Source organism: Mytilus edulis, chromosome 9 (genome assembly GCF_963676685.1).
Source record: "Mytilus edulis chromosome 9, xbMytEdul2.2, whole genome shotgun sequence".
NCBI lineage: Eukaryota > Metazoa > Mollusca > Bivalvia > Mytilida > Mytilidae > Mytilus > Mytilus edulis.
In genome coordinates, this window is record NC_092352.1 from 79005714 (window position 1) to 79025256 (window position 19543).

General features: G+C 32.5%; 2 protein-coding genes across 2 annotated transcripts in view; both read left to right on the plus strand.

The window, feature by feature from the left end:
• The first annotated feature begins 421 nt into the window (after positions 1-421).
• LOC139490450 (chelonianin-like) lies at positions 422-3119 on the plus strand. The gene is made up of 3 exons (XM_071277236.1): positions 422-527; positions 1068-1232; positions 2587-3119. The coding sequence occupies exons 1-3, from the start codon at positions 467-469 to the stop codon at positions 2844-2846; spliced, it is 486 nt and encodes a 161-aa protein (XP_071133337.1). The 5' UTR covers positions 422-466; the 3' UTR covers positions 2847-3119.
• A 5649-nt stretch (positions 3120-8768) lies between these two features.
• Positions 8769-19543, plus strand: part of LOC139489128 (uncharacterized) — a 38505-nt gene continuing 27730 nt past the window's right edge. The window contains exons 1-6 of the mRNA XM_071275260.1: positions 8769-8944; positions 11525-11624; positions 13899-13957; positions 14619-14651; positions 15933-15962; positions 16986-17007. Coding sequence (XP_071131361.1) covers positions 8897-8944; positions 11525-11624; positions 13899-13957; positions 14619-14651; positions 15933-15962; positions 16986-17007 — 292 coding nt within the window. The 5' untranslated portion in view covers positions 8769-8896. The remainder of the gene's footprint in view (positions 8945-11524; positions 11625-13898; positions 13958-14618; positions 14652-15932; positions 15963-16985; positions 17008-19543) is intronic.

A 19543-nucleotide genomic window follows, 5' to 3' on the forward strand; every position in this document is an offset into this window, starting at 1 on the left:
TTATTTTGAAGCGTTAATCTGTACATCCAAAATAGGTCATAAAAAAAGGGATTTTTTTCAAAACTTGACAAACGCGGCTGATTTTCAACCAAGTTAAAGCATCAGAAACGTCGACAGACTAAATATTAAAGTCAGTCGTGTAAAATATCATACAAAACACTGTTACATGTAAAACATGTAAAACATATTTCTTGTCGAAATATGTGCTCTGTGTTTCATGTCAAGAAATCAAAAGAATTACCCGTATTTATTGATTTTTCATGGAACATCGAAATAAGCTCTGTTGGTAACTCATGATTAGAAGTTATAAGAATGCAAGTACGTAAATATTTCAATAAATGATATACTTCCTATCTTCTCACTGTATTAACTTTGATTCATTGTGATATTGGTCAATGCATCTCAATTTTATTTTAAGCTACAAATATTGACCAATTTTTGGGCAATACCGGTACTATTTTTTTTAATGAAAAATCTTCTTTTTCACCCACAGAATAAGACACCTGAAGGAAACAATATTAAATCCGGTAGGTATAAAATTGTAACTAACAAGTATTTTGTATATATATCAAATATTAAAGAAACTTTTAAAGTGTTCTTGAATCATTTTCCATCTGAAAGCTTACAGGTAAAACTAATGTACATTTATCTGTGCATGTATGTGATCGCCATTTGTTATTGCAACTAGTTTGATAAGTCTATCTATGTGTTAAGGTTTTCTTTTACTTTTTTTTGTTATAATGCAAGAATATTAAATTTGCAATCTGTGAATTATCTATATGAAAAAGTCAGATTTTACCAAACTGACAACGCAATGGCAAAACAATAAAAGACGACGAAAAGGAATCAATAATTGGCTATAAAAAAATGATAAACTAAAACCAGAGAGTAGCAACACCCCAACCCCTTCCAACCCCCCTGGCAGTGATTCCAAGTGCCTTAGCCGTGGTATGAAGATCGTTATTAGAGTTGATCATGTGTCTTATATTTTTGTTTTTCGAATTTCTAAATACTATGATGTTTTAATTTGAATTCCATGTCGTCTTTGTATATGCTTTCATCTTCAGTATGTACCCTACCTAAAGATCCAGGACCTTGTAGGGGGATTTACGTTCGATATTATTATGATTTGAACGCAAAAACATGTTTAGAGTTTGAATATGGTGGCTGCCGTGGTAATGGAAATAGGTTCAATACGAAAGAAGAATGTCTTAGCACATGTACAAGTGGAGGTAATTCATGAACTTAATTATCTTAAAGATTATCAATCTTAAACACGTTTTAATTCTACGAATAATATCAAATTTTGAGGTGAAGAGTGAAGGTAATTATATCCATTAAAAAATGCGTTTAATGTTTTTAGTATTAAATATAATACAAACAAATCGTTAGGAAAGATATTGGGGCTTTGTGTAGTTTTCTACACAAGAGTCGATACTGCATGATATGTTTTTTTACTGGATGTATTTTTCAATTTGCTTGTTACTAATGTCGTAAATACAATCCCGTATTCCTTTTCATGAATATGACCTACCAAATTAGACTATTTACTTGGTCAGTAATAAAATGAGCAATACGACGGGTGTGACATGTGAAGCAGGATCTGCGTACACTCTTTTTGAACACCTGAAATCACTCCCAGTTTTTTGTGGAGTTCGTGTTGCTAATTCTTTAGTTTTCTATGTTGTGTCTTGTAAACTATTATTTTGTCTGTTTGTCTTTTTCATTTTTAGCCATGACGTTGTCAGCTTGTTTTCGATCTATGAGTTTGAATGTACCTCTTGTATCTTACGCTCCTCTTTTAAAATAATGCATTACTTGATATGATCAGATAATCATAGTCAAAGTGATAGATTTAATCCAATATTGTTGATGATGAAAATTCATTTTGTGTTTTCAATTTTCACTAAACAAATGCAATAATTATAGACATAAAAAATAAAGCGCACGATTTGTGTAATTATTAGGTCTGAAATGGTCGGTATATTACCATGATTATTAATCAAGACATTATCCTCTCTAACATGTATTTTTACAAATCAACCATTTACTTTATATCAATAAACGTAAAATGTAACGCAAATCTATCGTTCTGTGTTGGAAAAACAACAAATATCACAAAAAGAACGACATGTGTAATATTACAATGACACAACACCAAAGACTCGTGGACGTTAACCAGAGATATCACCAGATCAAATATTATACATGACGCGACAACAAGAGATATCATGAGGTCAAATACTCGTGACTTGTTAGACAGACATATTGCGAGATCAACATCGGAAGTTCTTTTTATAAGAAAATAACTATTATATAATAAAATTTCAATTGACACACATGTTCGTGTAATATGAAACAAAACCATGACAAAATATACGTTTACCAAAGAGACCACACGAGCTTACAAGAAATAGTTCTTAACAACAAATTGCCGAGCAATATGAAAATTCAAAGGTTGAACAAATTTAATAAATTTTGGAGTTCTTATGTTGTTTTCCATTGATTTCAGATAACATAATCATTGATTTATCTTTGTTAAGCATTGATTTTAAGTCTAATACTTAGTATTGGTCTTCTTTCCAGCGACTTCAACATCAAAGTGTCCTAGAGACATATTTCCGAATTGTTATGGGAAGTTGAACAGAAACTGCCAGAATGATTCATCATGTCGTGCAGGCAAAAAATGCTGCAAACTTGGCTGCTACTATGGTTGTGTTAGACCTGTAAAACAACAACATCAACAAAAAGTAAACTCTAGACAACAACAACAACCAAAAGCAACATATGGACAACAACAAAAAGCAAATTATGGACAACAACAACCAAAAGCAACATATGGATAACTTTACAGCTGAATAAATATTAATCTATCACATTTTGACTTTAACTTTTCTATTAAATGACATTTTTGGAAGTGCAATTTGAGGTTCATATTTAGCTATTTCCATTATGATGGATATACAAAAACATAACGGTTGTAAAAAGGGATATAACTCAATCTATTTATGTATAAAGTACGATAAACTGGCACTGACCTATCAGAACACAACAAATACAACTAAAGTAAAATATATATATATATCTAAAATGTATCAATCCAATTAAACTTAATCATAAAATTATACCAAATCTGGGTTAATCGCTACATTCTTTCTAATACTACATTTGTACAAGGCCAATCACTCAACGAGAGTGAACTATTTATGTTAACTTTACATCTTATGATGGACCTGCATCTACAGGTAATATATATTTAACAAGACACAAGCAGTAGAAGTACTGAACAAAAATAAAAAAGACAAACACAGACTATATAGTATGGAAGAATATAGATATACTAGAACACACCCGTGAAATCACGGGCACTAAGAGCTTGGTTGTTGTGTCAAGAATTTCAGTAAAAGATTTCATGTCTGGAGAATTTCAGAAAAGGTATCAAAATTCATAGGTACTTAGAAACAATTTAAGCCTCCTCCCTAGTTTCCAAAGTCCGTTATTTTTTTCCTTCTGTTAAATTCCATTTTTTCTTCTGTTAAATTCCACTATTTTCGCGTTTCTGTATATTATGAACATACGTATACTATAAATAAAGTATTTGGTATTAACTATCAATTTCAAGTTTTTTCTCATAGGCGATCACTGCTATATTATATAGAGTCTCTATCAAAGCAATAATTATTGTCCTTTCTCCGCGTACTCTTATGAAATGAATGTGGAAGTTTAAAACCGGAAGTTTTGTTTGGCTTAAAAGCGAAATCGCAGGCATTTTAAGCTTGGTTTAAAGTAAATTATGTTAATTATTTTCAGATTAATTTTTGTAAAAGATTTTATGTCTGGAGAAATTAACTTACTGAAATGATATCAAAAAGTAAAATCACAAAAATACTGAACTTAGAGGAAGATCAATTGGGAAAGTCCATAATCACATGGCAAAATCAAATAACAAAACGCATCAAAAACGAATGGACAAGAACTGTCATATTCCTGACTTGGTACAGGCATTTTCAAATGTAGAAAATGGTGGATTAAACCTGGTTCTATAGCGCTAACCCTAACCAAAAGTCATATAGGTATATAGAGACAGGACAATTTTTTAAGCTCTCTTTCCTTTTTTTCAAAGCCCGTTATTATTCTGTTTTCTGTTTTCTGTTATATTCCATTATTTTCGCTTTTCTGTATACTATGAAAATACGGATCTACAGAATATTAATTTAAAGTGTATTTAATTTTCTATAAACTATAATTAATTCTAAGTTTTCTCCTCCATGGCGATCACTGCTATATTATATAGACAGTCTCAATATAGTATAATAGTAGTATATTAATCATAGTATACATACAGTATGTATATTAATGAAATTTATCCTGTTGAACTTACTTTAAATAAAGCTAATACTAACAATGGCCACTGCCCTTTTCTCGATCTTGATATATATATCACTAATGGAAAGCTGAATACTAAAATTTATGATAAAAGGGATGATTTTTCATTTCCTATCGTTAATTATCCGTTTTTAGATGGTGACGTTCCCTTGTCACCATCTTACGGTGTTTATATATCTCAACTTGTACGATTCGCTCGTGTATGTAACAATGTTTTAGATTTTAACGAGAGAAATTTATGTATTACTGAAAAATTATTACACCAGGGTTTTCGATATCACAAACTAGTCAAAACATTTACTAAATTTTATCATCGGTATAAAGACATTATTCGTAAATATAGCTCAACATGCAGACTTTTAATACGTTCGGGTATTTCACATCCAATTTTTTATGGTAATATTCTTTATAAAGCACAAAGGTGTCAGTATTCACCTCAGAAACTTACAAAACCTTTGAATAGACTTATTAAGAAGGGATATAATTACGATACTGTTGTCAAGTCATTAAAGATTGCATATTTGGCGTTAATATTGAGTCATTGATAAGGTCTTTGCATCGGAACTAAACACATTTATTCTAAAAACATTTGTTGGCATGACACGGGTTATGTTCTTCTCATATATGTTATGATGGTATGATACTAAACCCCTAACGGGAAGGATTGTGCCTGATGTTCATATGATGAAATCGTAATCTTTCAGTCAGTTTAATTGAAGTCAGTTAACTGCTATTAGTCTGTTGTTATTTATGTATTATTGTCATTTTGTTTATTTTCTTTGGTTACATCTTCTGACATCAGACTCGGACTTCTCTTGAACTGAATTTTAATGTGCGTATTGTTATGCGTTTACTTTTCTACATTGGTTAGAGGTATAGGGGGAGGGTTGAGATCTCACAAATATGTTTAACCCCGCCGCATTTTTGCGCCTGTCCCAAGTCAGGAGCCTCTGGCCTTTGTTAGTCTTGTATTATTTTAATTTTAGTTTCTTGTGTACAATTTGAAAATTAGTATGGCGTTCATTATCACTGGCTTAGTAAATGTTTGTTTAGGGGCCAGCTGAGGGACGCCTCCGGGTGCGGGAATTTCTCGCTAAATTGAAGACCTGTTGGTGACCCTCTGCTGTTGTTTTTTATTTGGTCGGGTTGTTGTCTCTTTGACACATTCCCCATTTCCATTCTCAATTTTATACAGATAAACGCGAAAATAATTGTCCTGTCCCCGTCTGTGTACTTTATGTGAAAATTATGTGTAAGCTAAAACCGAGGTATTAGACCCCGTTCACACTAGCATTTTTTTATCGATCTAATTTGAATCGATCTAAATAAAACCAGTTAGCGTTCACATTATCTTTATTCATAATGATCTCCATAGGTCTAATCTGAACCACTGCAGTGGCGGATCCAGGGGGGGGGGGGGGGTCCGGGGGTTGGAACTCCCCCTTTTTTTTTGGCCGATCAATGCATTTGGATGGGAGCATATAGTTGGAACCCCTCCCCCCCTTTACTCTGGGTTGGGACCCCCCCCCCTTTTTTTTAAATGGCTGGATCCGCCACTGCACTGCGTTCACACTACAATTAAAAATGCAATCGATCTAACCTTTTTACCCGTAAAACTGTAAACATTGCGTATAAATAGAACTGATTTATCAAATTAATCTGTTGATACACTGATACACACACTTGAAACAAAATTGGATAAATTTGTTGATTCTCTTGAATCACAAGTTCAAATTTTGATACTGGTGTTATTGCACTTTTCTTTAATTTTGAAAAAAATAACTGGAGCAACGAAGTTACAACACGAAGCCGGAAATACTGCGGTTCCTGAAAAGAAAATAAATCAACATAAGGAAAGAAAACACAGATTTCGCAAATCTATGCTACGGCGAAGACAACATGTTTACAGTTTGTTTTAAAGGTCTTTTAACAGAGAAATATGGGTTAAACAACGAACCTTTGAGATATTATTGCCGCTATACATGTGCATACGTTATTTTCGATTTAATCGTACTAGTTTAAACCGATCTCTGCGTTCACATTTAAAGTAAGATCGGTTTACTTTAGATCGATTCAAACTAAACTACCTCGTTTGGTGTTTTAGTTTAGACCTATTGAAGATCGATTCAAAGCGTTCACATTAGCCCTTCAACCGATCTAAAGTGAACCGGTCTAGTTTAAATCGATAAAAATGTCCTAGTGTGAACGCGGTCTAATAGTAGTGGTACTTACGATCTAAAATACACGATATGAACAATACTCTGCGATTTTGCGATTTCTTTTTTAAACATGCAGAAGACGGTTAACAAATAGCTGCAATTATTTACACCTGTCATTAGTCAGGAATCTGATGTTCAGTGGTTGTCGTCTGTTTATGTGGTTCTCGTGTCTCGTTTTTATATAGATTAGACCGTTTGTTTTCCCGTTTGAATGGTTTTACACTAGTAATTTTTGGTGCCCTTTATAATAATAGCTTGCTGTTAGGTGTCAACCTTAAATGTTGGCTCCGTTTTAACGGCTGTACCTTGACCTATATTGGTTCACTTTTGCGTTTTGGTATTATTCGCCTCTCTTTTACAGATTATAAAGAAAAATATTGTCCGACAGATATAATGTCATTTGTTTTATGTGGCCTACATTATGATCTTTAGTCGAATCTATAAATCAGATTCAGGTATTTATACAAAGAAAATTATATTGAATTCACTCAGTTGAGAAGTGAAACAAATTATTAAACAGCCGTAAATCAAGCTTAAGATGTTGCAATATAAATGCATTAACTTTGAACGGATGTCCAACGGATAAAATATCCGTTGAACGTCCGTTAGGCGTCCGTTTTGTACGGTACTCGTCCGTTTCGTTTCCGTTTTGTATCCGTTACGTGTCCGTTATACATCCGTTGGAGGTCTGGAAGATAAATTCACCAACGGACTTCTACCGGACGTTTAACGGATGAAACGGATGTTGAACGAATGAGAAACGGACTTCTACAGGACGTATAACGGATAAAACGGATGATGAACGGATCTGAAACGGATAAATGCCAAATGAAAATTTCGCGTCAATAATGCCAGTTATTGGTATGTCAGATTTCTTAAGGTTCATGAATTCTTATTATTCATAATCGATTTTAGGGTAAAGGCACTTCTTCACAACCAAGCAGCTCTTATGCAGGCCAGACACTGCCCTTCGGCGGCATTTTGAAGTACAAACCAAAACCAGTAACACAGAAAAATTTTGAATATTTATGCGATTTCCATGGATTATAATTGTCGTCTTTAATTTTTCCGTATATCTTGTTCATCCGTTTTATCCGGTACGCTTCCGTTAGGTGTCCTTTTTATACGGTACTCGTCCGTTGGATGTACGTTCGACATCCGTTCCGTCCGGTACGTTTCCGTTTCTCGTACGTTGCATATCCGGTGTGTGTCCGTTATGCATTCGTTACACGTCCGTTTTATTCGGTCAGTACATCAACGGACTCCCAACGGATAAAATTTTTGTCAACGGTCAACTTTTATTTTCATCCGTTAGTCCGTTCGTGCTATCCGGTAAGGTGTGACCGAGGCTTTAGTAAGGAGTTACCTCCCTTTAAAAAAAAAGAAATATGAAAGGTTTCAATAGACGAAGAAATTGATAAAGAACGATTGAAATAACTTCATAAACATGATATACCAAATCACTTTAACAAATAGTGACTAGGATGGAGAGTTGTCCCATTGGCACGCATACCCGTCCACATCCTCTTACAAGTATTTTTAATGGCATTTGTTTTTGAATATTGATCTTCGCCAGCCAACTAGAGAAGGATTACGATCCAGTCCCGTTCTGTAGATATTTGATATTAGTAATACGCCTCCAATGAAAGAGGAAAAACTGTACAGTTTACATGACATGTACAAATGTATGACACAATTTTTTGTAACCACAAACGCTGAATCACGATTATTATACGCGGAAAATATAAATTTTAACACGAGTGTATGGTCAACATTACAAATCGTATTATGAAAATTAAATCATAAGATTAGAACTGAACAACCAACTTATTTCTACAAAACGCAGTGTTGTTTAATGTTTAATTTTACATTATGCTTTATTTGGTTTTATAATATGCATACACATGCAGCTGGTGCAATAAGTTCTATTCGAGGAAAATCTATAATAAAAAAAACCATGCCATGGCATATTTTAAAATCCGGTTACTGCGTTCCATTTTTCCTGAATAGTCGAATGGTGTTAAATTATAATATATGAGTACTTTGTACATATTCGGCTGCCTTAATTTATTTAATCTTCGTGTAGTTTTACATGTATCTTTACATTTGATCAAATACAAAATATGAATTATACAAATATTGTTTTTGCATCCGGAATTATTAGACATGGAATGTTGTACAAAATAAGATCGAATATACATTTGAATAACAGTTACTTTAAACGTCAGTTAACTAAAAAGTGGTAACTTTGCAACATTTGGAAAACAACTGTTGTTTGACCAAACAAAGCCATGTTGTCGTGTTTAGTTTTGTTGATTTCTTTGTTTACCGAAACACAGGTAAGTAATAAAAAGTTATTTTTTTCGAAATACATTCGATATTTAAATAGAAAACAAGGCTTTTACCTCTGTTCTCAATCTAAAAGACAAGGCTTTTTCTTTAGGTCAATTCGTTTGTTTTGTTTTGTTTTTAAATTTATTTTTTTTATAGTGCGGACCTAGGTAGAAGGGGGCTCTGTAAAAATAATGCTTACGAACTTCGTCAATCAGATGTCACTTTTGTTGCTGTTCTTCATCTCAAAGTCACAACGAGGACCTTCAACACGGAGCCAAAAAAAAAGCAATTTCAACGCAGTTTTTCAAATACGTTATACACGTAACGCAACAAATTCTTTCAATGTCCCCATTATTAATATTTGTAATTCAACCAAGTATAGTAAAGTATAATCTAAACCACCTCATGAATGATATTTTTTGACAATCTGATTGTTAATTAATCCTCTGATATCTTCAATGTATTAATGTAGCGTGATAGATATGAAGATTCCACTCAATTATTATTATAAACCTTGGATGTGTTAAAACATCTAATGGCAGTCTTACATTGTATTAGTTGTAGTTCAGATCTTGCAAAAAAGGCAAGAAACGTTTTATTTCCTATTAATTTTTTACTCAGCAGGCTTAGAAACTTCCTGTGAGAGTGTCTTGCAACCTTTTTGAAACATTGGTTAAACCTATTCTAACATATTATAGTGAAATATGTTATATGGACATTTATATTCAATTTGATAGAGCTAAACTGCGAGCTAACAAAAATGGCCCAACAACAGATGTTATTCTTTATATTGATAAAACTATCTAAGAAAAACCCAGCTGCATTTTGTTAAAAAAGTACATGTACTGAAGACAAAAAGAAGCTCAACAAATCTAACTGCAAGAAATGAACTAGAACTTCTGCCATTAGAAAACCCAAACTATGATGTACAATGTACCTATCAAGATTAAATAATTAAAATCTAAACCCACCTCTTAATGATGCCTTTAGATAAAATTTAGATACTAAAGGGACATATTATTGGTACAATGTATACGGTTGCAAAAAATGTCACAAGAAATAAATATGGACATCAAACTTATTGAAGAAACTTAAACTTTAAACAGTCTAAAAATTTAAAACCCCAATTAAAAAACGGTTATATAAAAACTATTATCAAACTCTTGTTGAAAATGAAATAAATGACTTGAATGAAAATAATAAAATAATATATAAATTTCTTAAATCTAATATAAATGACCAATTCAAATGGAATACTACCTATCACAACCAAATAAAGAAACAAGAAAAATGATAACCAAATTTAGAATAAATAAACTCAACATACAATGTAGATACCAGGATTAAAATTTGTATTCAAGCCAGCCGCGCGTTTCGTCTACAAAAGACTCATCAGTGACACTCGAATCCAAAAAAGTTTAAAAGGCCAAATAAAGTACGAAGTGGAAGATTATTGAGGACCAAAATTCATAAAAGTTTTGCCAAATACAGCTGAGGTAATCTATTCCTGAGGTTGAAAAGCCTTAGTATTCAAAAATTCAAAGTTTTGTAAACTATTTATTTATAAATATGACCATAACGTGACAATGATAATTCATGTCAGCACAGGTACAGAAGTGCTGACTACTGGGTCTTTAAATAGAAACTCAGTCTGGATGATATACAAAAATACTAAGAAACGAAAGAAAATGTAAAATATGTAATATCTTCGAAGATGAATTCCATTTTTTCTATAACTGTAAAATTACAAAAAATAAAAGAGAAATCTTTCTAAAATAGTATATACAAAAACATGTAAATCTTAATACACTTAATAAGCCCCCAAGGGTGACTGGGGAATAGAAAAAAGGGTCAACTGGTTTTCTTCCGAGCGACAGTAAAACGCTTGCCAAAGTGAAGCGTCCGTTTGGCTGTACGGGATATATCAAGTTTTCAGCCACGTCCGGTAAGAATGGAGACGTTACATCCAATGCCTCGTGTAAAGAGAGTGCCACGCTCTTTATACGTTAAGAGCCCTTGTAAAAACTTAATGAGGGGTCCGTAGATGGCCTGTTGGAAGGCACAATTTTTGTCCCTATCCAATATACCCTCATTTTCCTGTGGCAGTCCACATTTTCTCTACCGTCATCCCGGATGGCCTCTATCACAAGACCTACCTATTGTATTTATTGTTAACTTGTTCTCGTTCAGAACATGCATGAAATATTTGCCACTGGACGTTAAATAACCAACAATTAATCAATCAATAATACTTAACTTGACTGATTTATACTAAATCCATCAACACCAAATTATATAAAGACAGTAAGTTGTTTCTATTATTAACGAGTTAACTGAGGAAGGGAGACCAATGACTGTTTTTAACATGTATACCGTTACTGTCGAGTTATTCTTATGTTTGCTTTGTCTATGTATTTGCTACATGTATGACCAAAATTGTTTATTTTTTGTTTTGCAAAATAAAATTATTATTATTATTATTATTATTATTATTATTATTATTATTATTATTATTATTATTATTATTATTATTATTATTATTATTATTATTATTATTATTATTATTATTATTATTATTATTACAGCAAAGTCATGTACATTTGATTTGTCCAGCAGCTCCTGATCCAATTGTGTGTTCACAACCCAGGTTTTCAAACTGCATAATGGACGCTGATTGTTTTGGTGGTAAGCTATTATGGGGAAAGTAGTTTGAGGTGGCACGGTAGTATTACCTGGCCCATAAGGGATAATGATAGCCTTTTTAAAATATTCACCACTTTCTAACACAGTACATTTTGTAACTGTGAATGTAGAATTTTAAGCAGTGACACTGCTTAAAATTCTACATTCACAGTTAACTGAAGTACTTTCATTTTACTACTCAGAAATGAATTTGAATATGTATCATGACCGTTTACTTTTTTTTTTTTTTTTGCTATTTTCAAAAACCTTAGGCCACCAGTGCTTTTAGGTCTTTTATCATGCAGTGAATACACAATTAAAAAAAAATCTCAAAAAATCATTTTCATCTGTATAAAAAATTATTTCACATTTTTCTACACCTCGGTTTGGGAAAGTACATGTATGTACAGTTGATACTGTATTTATTGTCCAATCACACCGTTCAGATACATTGACTTTGGTAGGGTACACAAAAGAGCAACCAAAATTCTGGAATGCAAATACTACCGTGCCACCTTGAACGCTCTGTTAGATGTCATTTGTGTTCATTAATTCATTCAGATATAATAACTCTAGTTAGGTGTATTATTTTTAAAAGACATCATTTTATGACGTTTTATCTATCAAGTATATATAGAGTTGTATGATTTATCAAAATTATGCCTGAAATTTATCAACCTAGTATTGTTATCCTATGTCAGAATAGATAGAAAATAAATGAGGATATGTTGACAGATTGTCGAACAGACAATTATTGACTAGAGACCAAAGTGTGAAAATGTAAGCAAATTTGGACCGTACGGCCGCCACCAACACAGATGACAAAATACCATATAATGCATGTAGTAGTAAGCTCCAAAGGCATCAACATAGCAAAATGGGAAACGAATCGAAATGAAACGACTAGAACGATGTTTTTAATTATACTACGCCAACTGTAATGAAATCCTGGGAGAATCGGATAATAGTACAAGTGTTCTTAAACAGTTTAAAATATAGCTGTATATTTGCAAATGAGTATAATTATAATTGTATAACTGCTCTTGAAATAAAAATGACAGTGATATTATGGTGCGTATTTTTAGTGAAAGTCTAATTATAGTTCAGTAAAATGACATGAGTGTGTAGGTAAAGGTAATTTATTTGGTAAGCTTGCTTGCCTGCAAAACCATGGACTCATTTTTATATAAGGTACACTAAAGCCCTTTCGTGGTAGTCTAGTCCTACAGACAGGCAGATTGATGACTACTCTTAACAAATGAAAACTTACTTTCCGCTGATTTAAAAGGTATATGGTTTCTATAAACTTTTATTTGAAATGTAATATAATTTGTCACGACTTATCTAACAATTATCCTTTACGGTATTATCTGATAGTATATAGTTAACACTGATTTAAAAACAAGTTCTATATACTTTTACATTTCATAAGTAGAAAAAAAAGGTTACTTCCGGAAAACACGTTGACTTTCAAGACCGTACTGCAACTTAATGCAAAAAGTTCCATGGCTTTAAGATTTATAAATATAAAGTTAAAACAAAGGTCAGACCCTTGTACGTCATATTTACATTTAACCTTGATCTCAATTTAAATGTCACCAAGCAACGACCTAAGTCCTTATATAAAAAGACCTTATGTCTCTACTATGTTTTGTTAATAAGTTTTACTACGGTACCATGCATCTTATTTTTAACATGTCGGGTTGAAAACTCCTAGTAGATTGCATTTGTATCACACCATTTCTTATTATGAGAGATTGCAACATACATTTAGTGACGATTTTTACATGATTTATATTACGGTTGCGAAGTAGTACGCAGAAGGAAAAAAAATATATTCACGAAGATAATCTTCCAACCGAAAGTGTTCGGTTATGTGGTGTCAGTTTCAAAAGTGTATAAAATGTTTTATATCATATGTATACAAAATATATAAGCGACATCTTTTGAAATAACAATAGAGCACATGGAAATAATTAGCCAGATGAAGAAAACAAGTCATTATAATCAGAATAAAATGAAAAGTACTTCTACGGAAAAAAACGGAATAGACCTGATAAACAACAACATCAAAAACAACAACAAAAATAACATTAAAAAAAAGGACTTGCTATATTATAGTAGTTATGTGGTTTAACTTTGAATTGTATGTCTGGTAAAAAAAATCAACTTTGTTTAAATGTAAATGTAGGAATTGCAACGGTTCCAGATTAATCAGAAATGCATTTGTCAGAAATTTCTACAGCGTTTCAATATCTCTGTTTGAATATTCCACAGAGCACTCAAAATGCTGTCCTAGACGATGCAATGTCCTCCGATGTATTAACTTTACATTTGTAAGTATAATTTTATCTTAAAAAAAGTTTATGTTACACATTTTAATATGTACATAAATTATACGACTTTTAATTATGTATCTTATAAATTAAAAACGCTTGGCCTTCAATATTTAGTCTTTGGAACATCACACACGATAGAAGAAGTATCGTCACGGTGGTTACATAATAACACACGAAGATAACTGAAAAGAAAAGTTCTCTAAATGAAAAAAGAAAAAAAAAACACAAAACAAAACTTCATACACCTGTTTGGTCAGTAATGAATAATCTCAATGATTTAAAAAAACAAACACGAAAGTTAAAGGTGCATGTACCATCATGTGAAGATCTAAAAGATGATCATGAGGAAATATAAGAAAAAATACATATCCATATTGTGTAAGAGATATGGGTTAAAGATGTAAATACCGTAAGACACTACTGATTAGACATTTTGTTTGTCTACCATTTGTTTTTCTACCAATTGTTTTAAAATGAGTTGGCAAGTATGATCTTCGATGGTCTCAGCCATATTTTGCGTATTAATGCTTTTTAATGTACATGTTTTGCTTCAATGCATGAATTCCCCTTAAACCAAAACTAATGGGTTTGGAAAAGATGTGCATACAATACGGGAATGAAACTGCTTAGTACTATACATTGTATGTACCTTTTATAGGAACCAGGAGTTGGAGTTACAGGGCCGCCTGGGGTTTGTAACTTTGATCATATGTAGACTATCTCATGTTATTTCATATCACATTATACCACGTTTGTGCTTTAAATTTAAAGTTTGATTAATTCACATACAATTTATTTATTCTGAATCCTATTTGATAGCATCAAACGACAGAATGAATGGATGTTTTTTTGTTGTTGTATCTACAGAAATGCTGAACTATTATTTTAACTTTACGTCATAATAGGAAGTAGACCACTAATTCATGGACCCATTGCTTTCTATGTAAAATTCCTCATCTTTAAGCAGACACAGCTCTTTCATTTTAAGTTCAAATAACGTGACATTCAGTGCATGTTAAAGCTACACTGTAGGTTGTCTTGTACTGAAAAAAAGCAACATAGCTTTAATAGGGGTGAAGTTGAAATCATCCCTTCGTAAATTTTACGGACGCCATCATGGGTTGGTTGACCGTTATGGAATAACCGTTTCACAAATGATATCGGATATGTTCCTTACGTCGTAACTACAATCCCCTTCCCTTTCATGAATCTGACCTACCGAATTAGACTTTTTACCGGATTTGTTATCACATAAGCAACACAACGGTTGCCGCATGTGGAACAGGATCTGCTTACCCTTCCGGAGCACCTAAGATCACCCCTAGTTTTTTGGTGGGGTTCGTGTTGTTTATTCTTTAGTTTTCTATGTTGTGTCGTGTGTGCTGTTGTTTATTTGTCTTTTTCATTTTTAGCCATGGCGTTGTCAGTTTGTTTTATATTTATGAGTTTGACTGTCCCTTTGGTATCTTTCGTCCCTCTTTTAATGGCATATAAGAAAAAAAACTGGCTCCCGGAACTTCGGATATACCAAAACAGGTACTTCATATCTGACAAACAGGCAAAATGTACCCTCTTTATAAAATTTGGTGTAGTTTTTTAAACATACAAAGTTATAAGTCAAAAAGTGTTCTACAATGATCACCAGTCATTCAACTTTCATTTGATACCAAAAATACATTAATATTCTTCATATTTAGAAAGTTACACTTTTTTGTGTTAAATATGTACTACTTTCTGGTATGTGCTTTCTGGCCGGGCCTGAATTAGTGGTGTTACACCAATACATTGCATTGTTTCTTAATTACAGAATGATACTCTTTTGGGGGTTTATATCAAACATGACTTATTACATTATTGAAGTATAACGGTTTTATAACTTTTTTAAATATTTGTAATTCATTGATGCCACAACATGTTCCTTATTAGTTTCTCGTGAGTTACTCAGATTATGTGCATCATTGTATTATTTCAGGATCCAGCGCCTGCACCACCACCACCCCAGGTATATCATTATATTATTGTCTTGTACATTTCATCACAGGAAATACATTAGCTTGTTAAAAATATTTTTTGCTATATGGCCCACTGAAAATATGTTTGCCTTATCTGGATGACATCATTCTAAACGCCGAGGTTTTTTTTCGTACATTTGTTGAAAACAACAAAAAACTAGAAATAGGAAAGTTGTGTTGGCAATTATTTAGATTGCATATTGCATACAAAATTTTTAGGACCTTGAATTGTAATATGACGAATTCAGTATTGAATAAAAGACAACACCAATAACGCTATACAATGTTGTACTAACACTTTTCTAAATTATGAAATGGATAGTGTTATAATTGTGCATTTTTACGACGGTTTGAACCATATTTTCGGGTAAAACCAATATGTGTTCGACTGTTTGTATATACGGTGAACGCTTTTATTTCAATAACGACAGTTTTGTTCAGAACATTGTATGTGAAATAATAATTCAAGCCTATCATTTATCTGTTTATTTCGCTTTTGTGTTCTTATTTGTAGTTCAGTGCTATTTATATCAAAATCACTGCACTCAATATTAGCCCAATACGACATAGTTGCTTACTGTTGATAGTAGTTATTTCATCACTTGTGGAAAATCGTCTCATTGGCAATTATATATAAAAAAGAAGATGTGGTATGATTGCCAATGAGACAACTGTCCACAAGAGACCAAAATGACACAGACATAAATAACAACTATATATAGATCACCGTACGCCTTCAACAATGAGCAAAACCCACACCGCATAGTCAGCTATAAAAGGCCCCGATATGACAATGTAAAACAATTCAAACGAGAAAACTAATCCACACTTTCTTTTTCATACTTAAGTTATAGAATAAGAATAACCGACATAACATAACCTTCTCATTGGTAAAGTGCACAACTTGTTTTATGTCTTTATATCATTATGTCATTATGTCATTCATGTAAAAGGAAAACAACTCACTGTATGAGGTAAACATGCTTTCTATATATGTTTTTTTTCTATTTAAGAATGGAGGTCCAACGCCACTAGGTGAGTGATATTTTTTGTTGTTGTATTCCAAATATCTTATTTGCACAAAGAAAATATTGAAAAAAGTCCTTCTCAATATATGTTGGAAAGCTTATCTTTATGAGTAGCTTCCGTTCCTGTAATCATTGGACAAATTTAAAGATCTATATGCTTTGTAGTATTTTCAAAGACGATTGAATGTCAAGATTGTATAGATAAGTAAATATTGTATGTTTTTATTTTGAAAAAAAAATATCATTTTTGATATAGCAAATTACATTCTTCAGATGTTTACAAAATATCGGTCTGTCAGCTATTTGTGTACAAATATGCTCATGCTATTGTTAATTAAACTATTTATAAAATACGCCAACTTTAACATTTTAAATGTAACCTAAGAGTGGCCTAACTCACTGGGGTAAAGCTGATGACCGTAACTGCATTCACGGTCATCCCAAGATGTCGGGTGAAAAATTAAGTCAGTTTCTGTATTGTCTGTTAAAGTGTTTCTATATCATTTTCTTTACAAATCATACATTGAAACGATGTAAATTTATAAAAGAATCACTCGAAAATCACTAATTACTTCCGAGAAATGTGCATGAAACGGGAAATTCGATTTGAAAAAATCGTTAAGATGACCGTAAATCATAATCAAAATATTTTCAAGATGACCGTAACATAAAACAAGATTGATCGTGATTGGTAAAAAGATGATCGTAACTTGTAAAGGATGACCGTAATTTGTAAAGACTGACTGTAATTTATATAGGACAACCGTAACTTTTATAGGATGATTATCAATTCTAAGAAATATCTGTATTGTATTCAAAGCTTTTTTGTTGAGTTTGTCGATCTCAATAAGGGCTCGGTTAGCGGATATAAATATGTTTCATAAATTTCTTTTTAACCGGATTTTTGTGACAAAAATGTCGGTTATTGATTTGGGGATGTACGGCGGGCGGGCGGGCGGCAATCAAATGTTGTCCGTGCATTAACTCATGAACCGTTCGACCAAAGCTTTTACAATTTTAATACTAGTATGTTGTTACTAACAACTAAATGAAGGTCAAGTTCAATAATGGCGATTTTGACTTTTACCGTTCAGGAGTTATGGTTCTTGAAAGATTGAAAAATGGAGTTTCCAGTCGTGTCCGTGCATTTACGCATGAAATGTTCTACCTAAGCTTCCCAAATTTTAATATGTTGTTACTGATGACAAAATGGAGGTCAAGTTCAATAATGACGATTTTGACTTTTACCGTTCAGGAGTTATGGTTCTTGAAAGATTGAAAAAATGGTGTTTCCAGTCGTGTCCGTGCATTTTCTCATGAACCATTCTACCAAAGCTTTTGAGATTTTTATATGTTGTTACTGATGGCAAATTAGAGGTCATTGACAAGTTCAATAATGTCGATTTTTACTTTTACCGTTCATCAGTAATGGTTCTTGAAAGATTGAAAAATGGTGTTTCCAGTCGTGTCCGTGCATTTTCTCATGAACCATTCAACCAAAGCTTTTGAAATTTTTATATGTTGTTACTGATGGCAAATTAGAGGTCAAGTTCAATAAGGACGATTTTGACTTTTACCGTTCAGGAGTTATGGTTCTTGAAAGATTGTGAAATGGCGTTTCCATTCACGTTGTTGCATTTACTCATGAACCATTCTATCTAAGCTTTTCAAATTTTAAGATGTTGATACTGATGACAAAATGGAGGTCAAATTTGATATTGACGATTTTCACTTTCACCATTCATCAGTAATGGTTCTTGTGATATTGCCAGGACACAAATAAATATTAATAAATCCGGTTTGCTGTCGTTGTGACAGCCTCTTGTTTTGAACTATAATATAATTGGCCATATTTAGGATTTATAACAATGATAGTAAATTGCATATTTCTCGTAAACAATGAAATATTTATTGATATCGACGTTAAAATTTTAACACAAATTGACAGCGATACGACGAAAATTTGAAGAAACATGAATGTGTCTCTAGTACACGGATGCCTCATCTACACTATCATTTTCTATGTTTAGTGGACTATGAAAATGGGATAAAACTGTAAAATTTCATTAACTTGAAGCTGGACAAACGGACAAACAAACAGACGAACGGACGAACGTACGTACAGACCAGAAAAACATAATGCCAATAAATGGAGCATTAAAAACATTAATAATACATACGAATATTTGGTAATCGAGCCCATGTGTATTGTTCCAGAGGAAGCAGATTAAAATCTTAATTTGTCTTTATATATGCAGGCGGAAACACTTTTGAAATAGAACAAAAGAATCGAAGCTCTGTGTTTATCGAGAAAGCGATAAATGTTAACTGTAATGTTTGATATAGTAACACAATTTTTAAAAGTTAATAGAAACAAATAAAACGACAATTTTTTTATTTTAAAAACACCATTTGCATAAGTTTTCAATGTAGCTATTACATAGTAATGCAAAACAATAAGATATCAAGTCGACGACATGGTCCTTATCGGGGCCTTTTATAGCTGACTATGCGGTATGGGCTTTGCTCATTGTTGAAGGCCT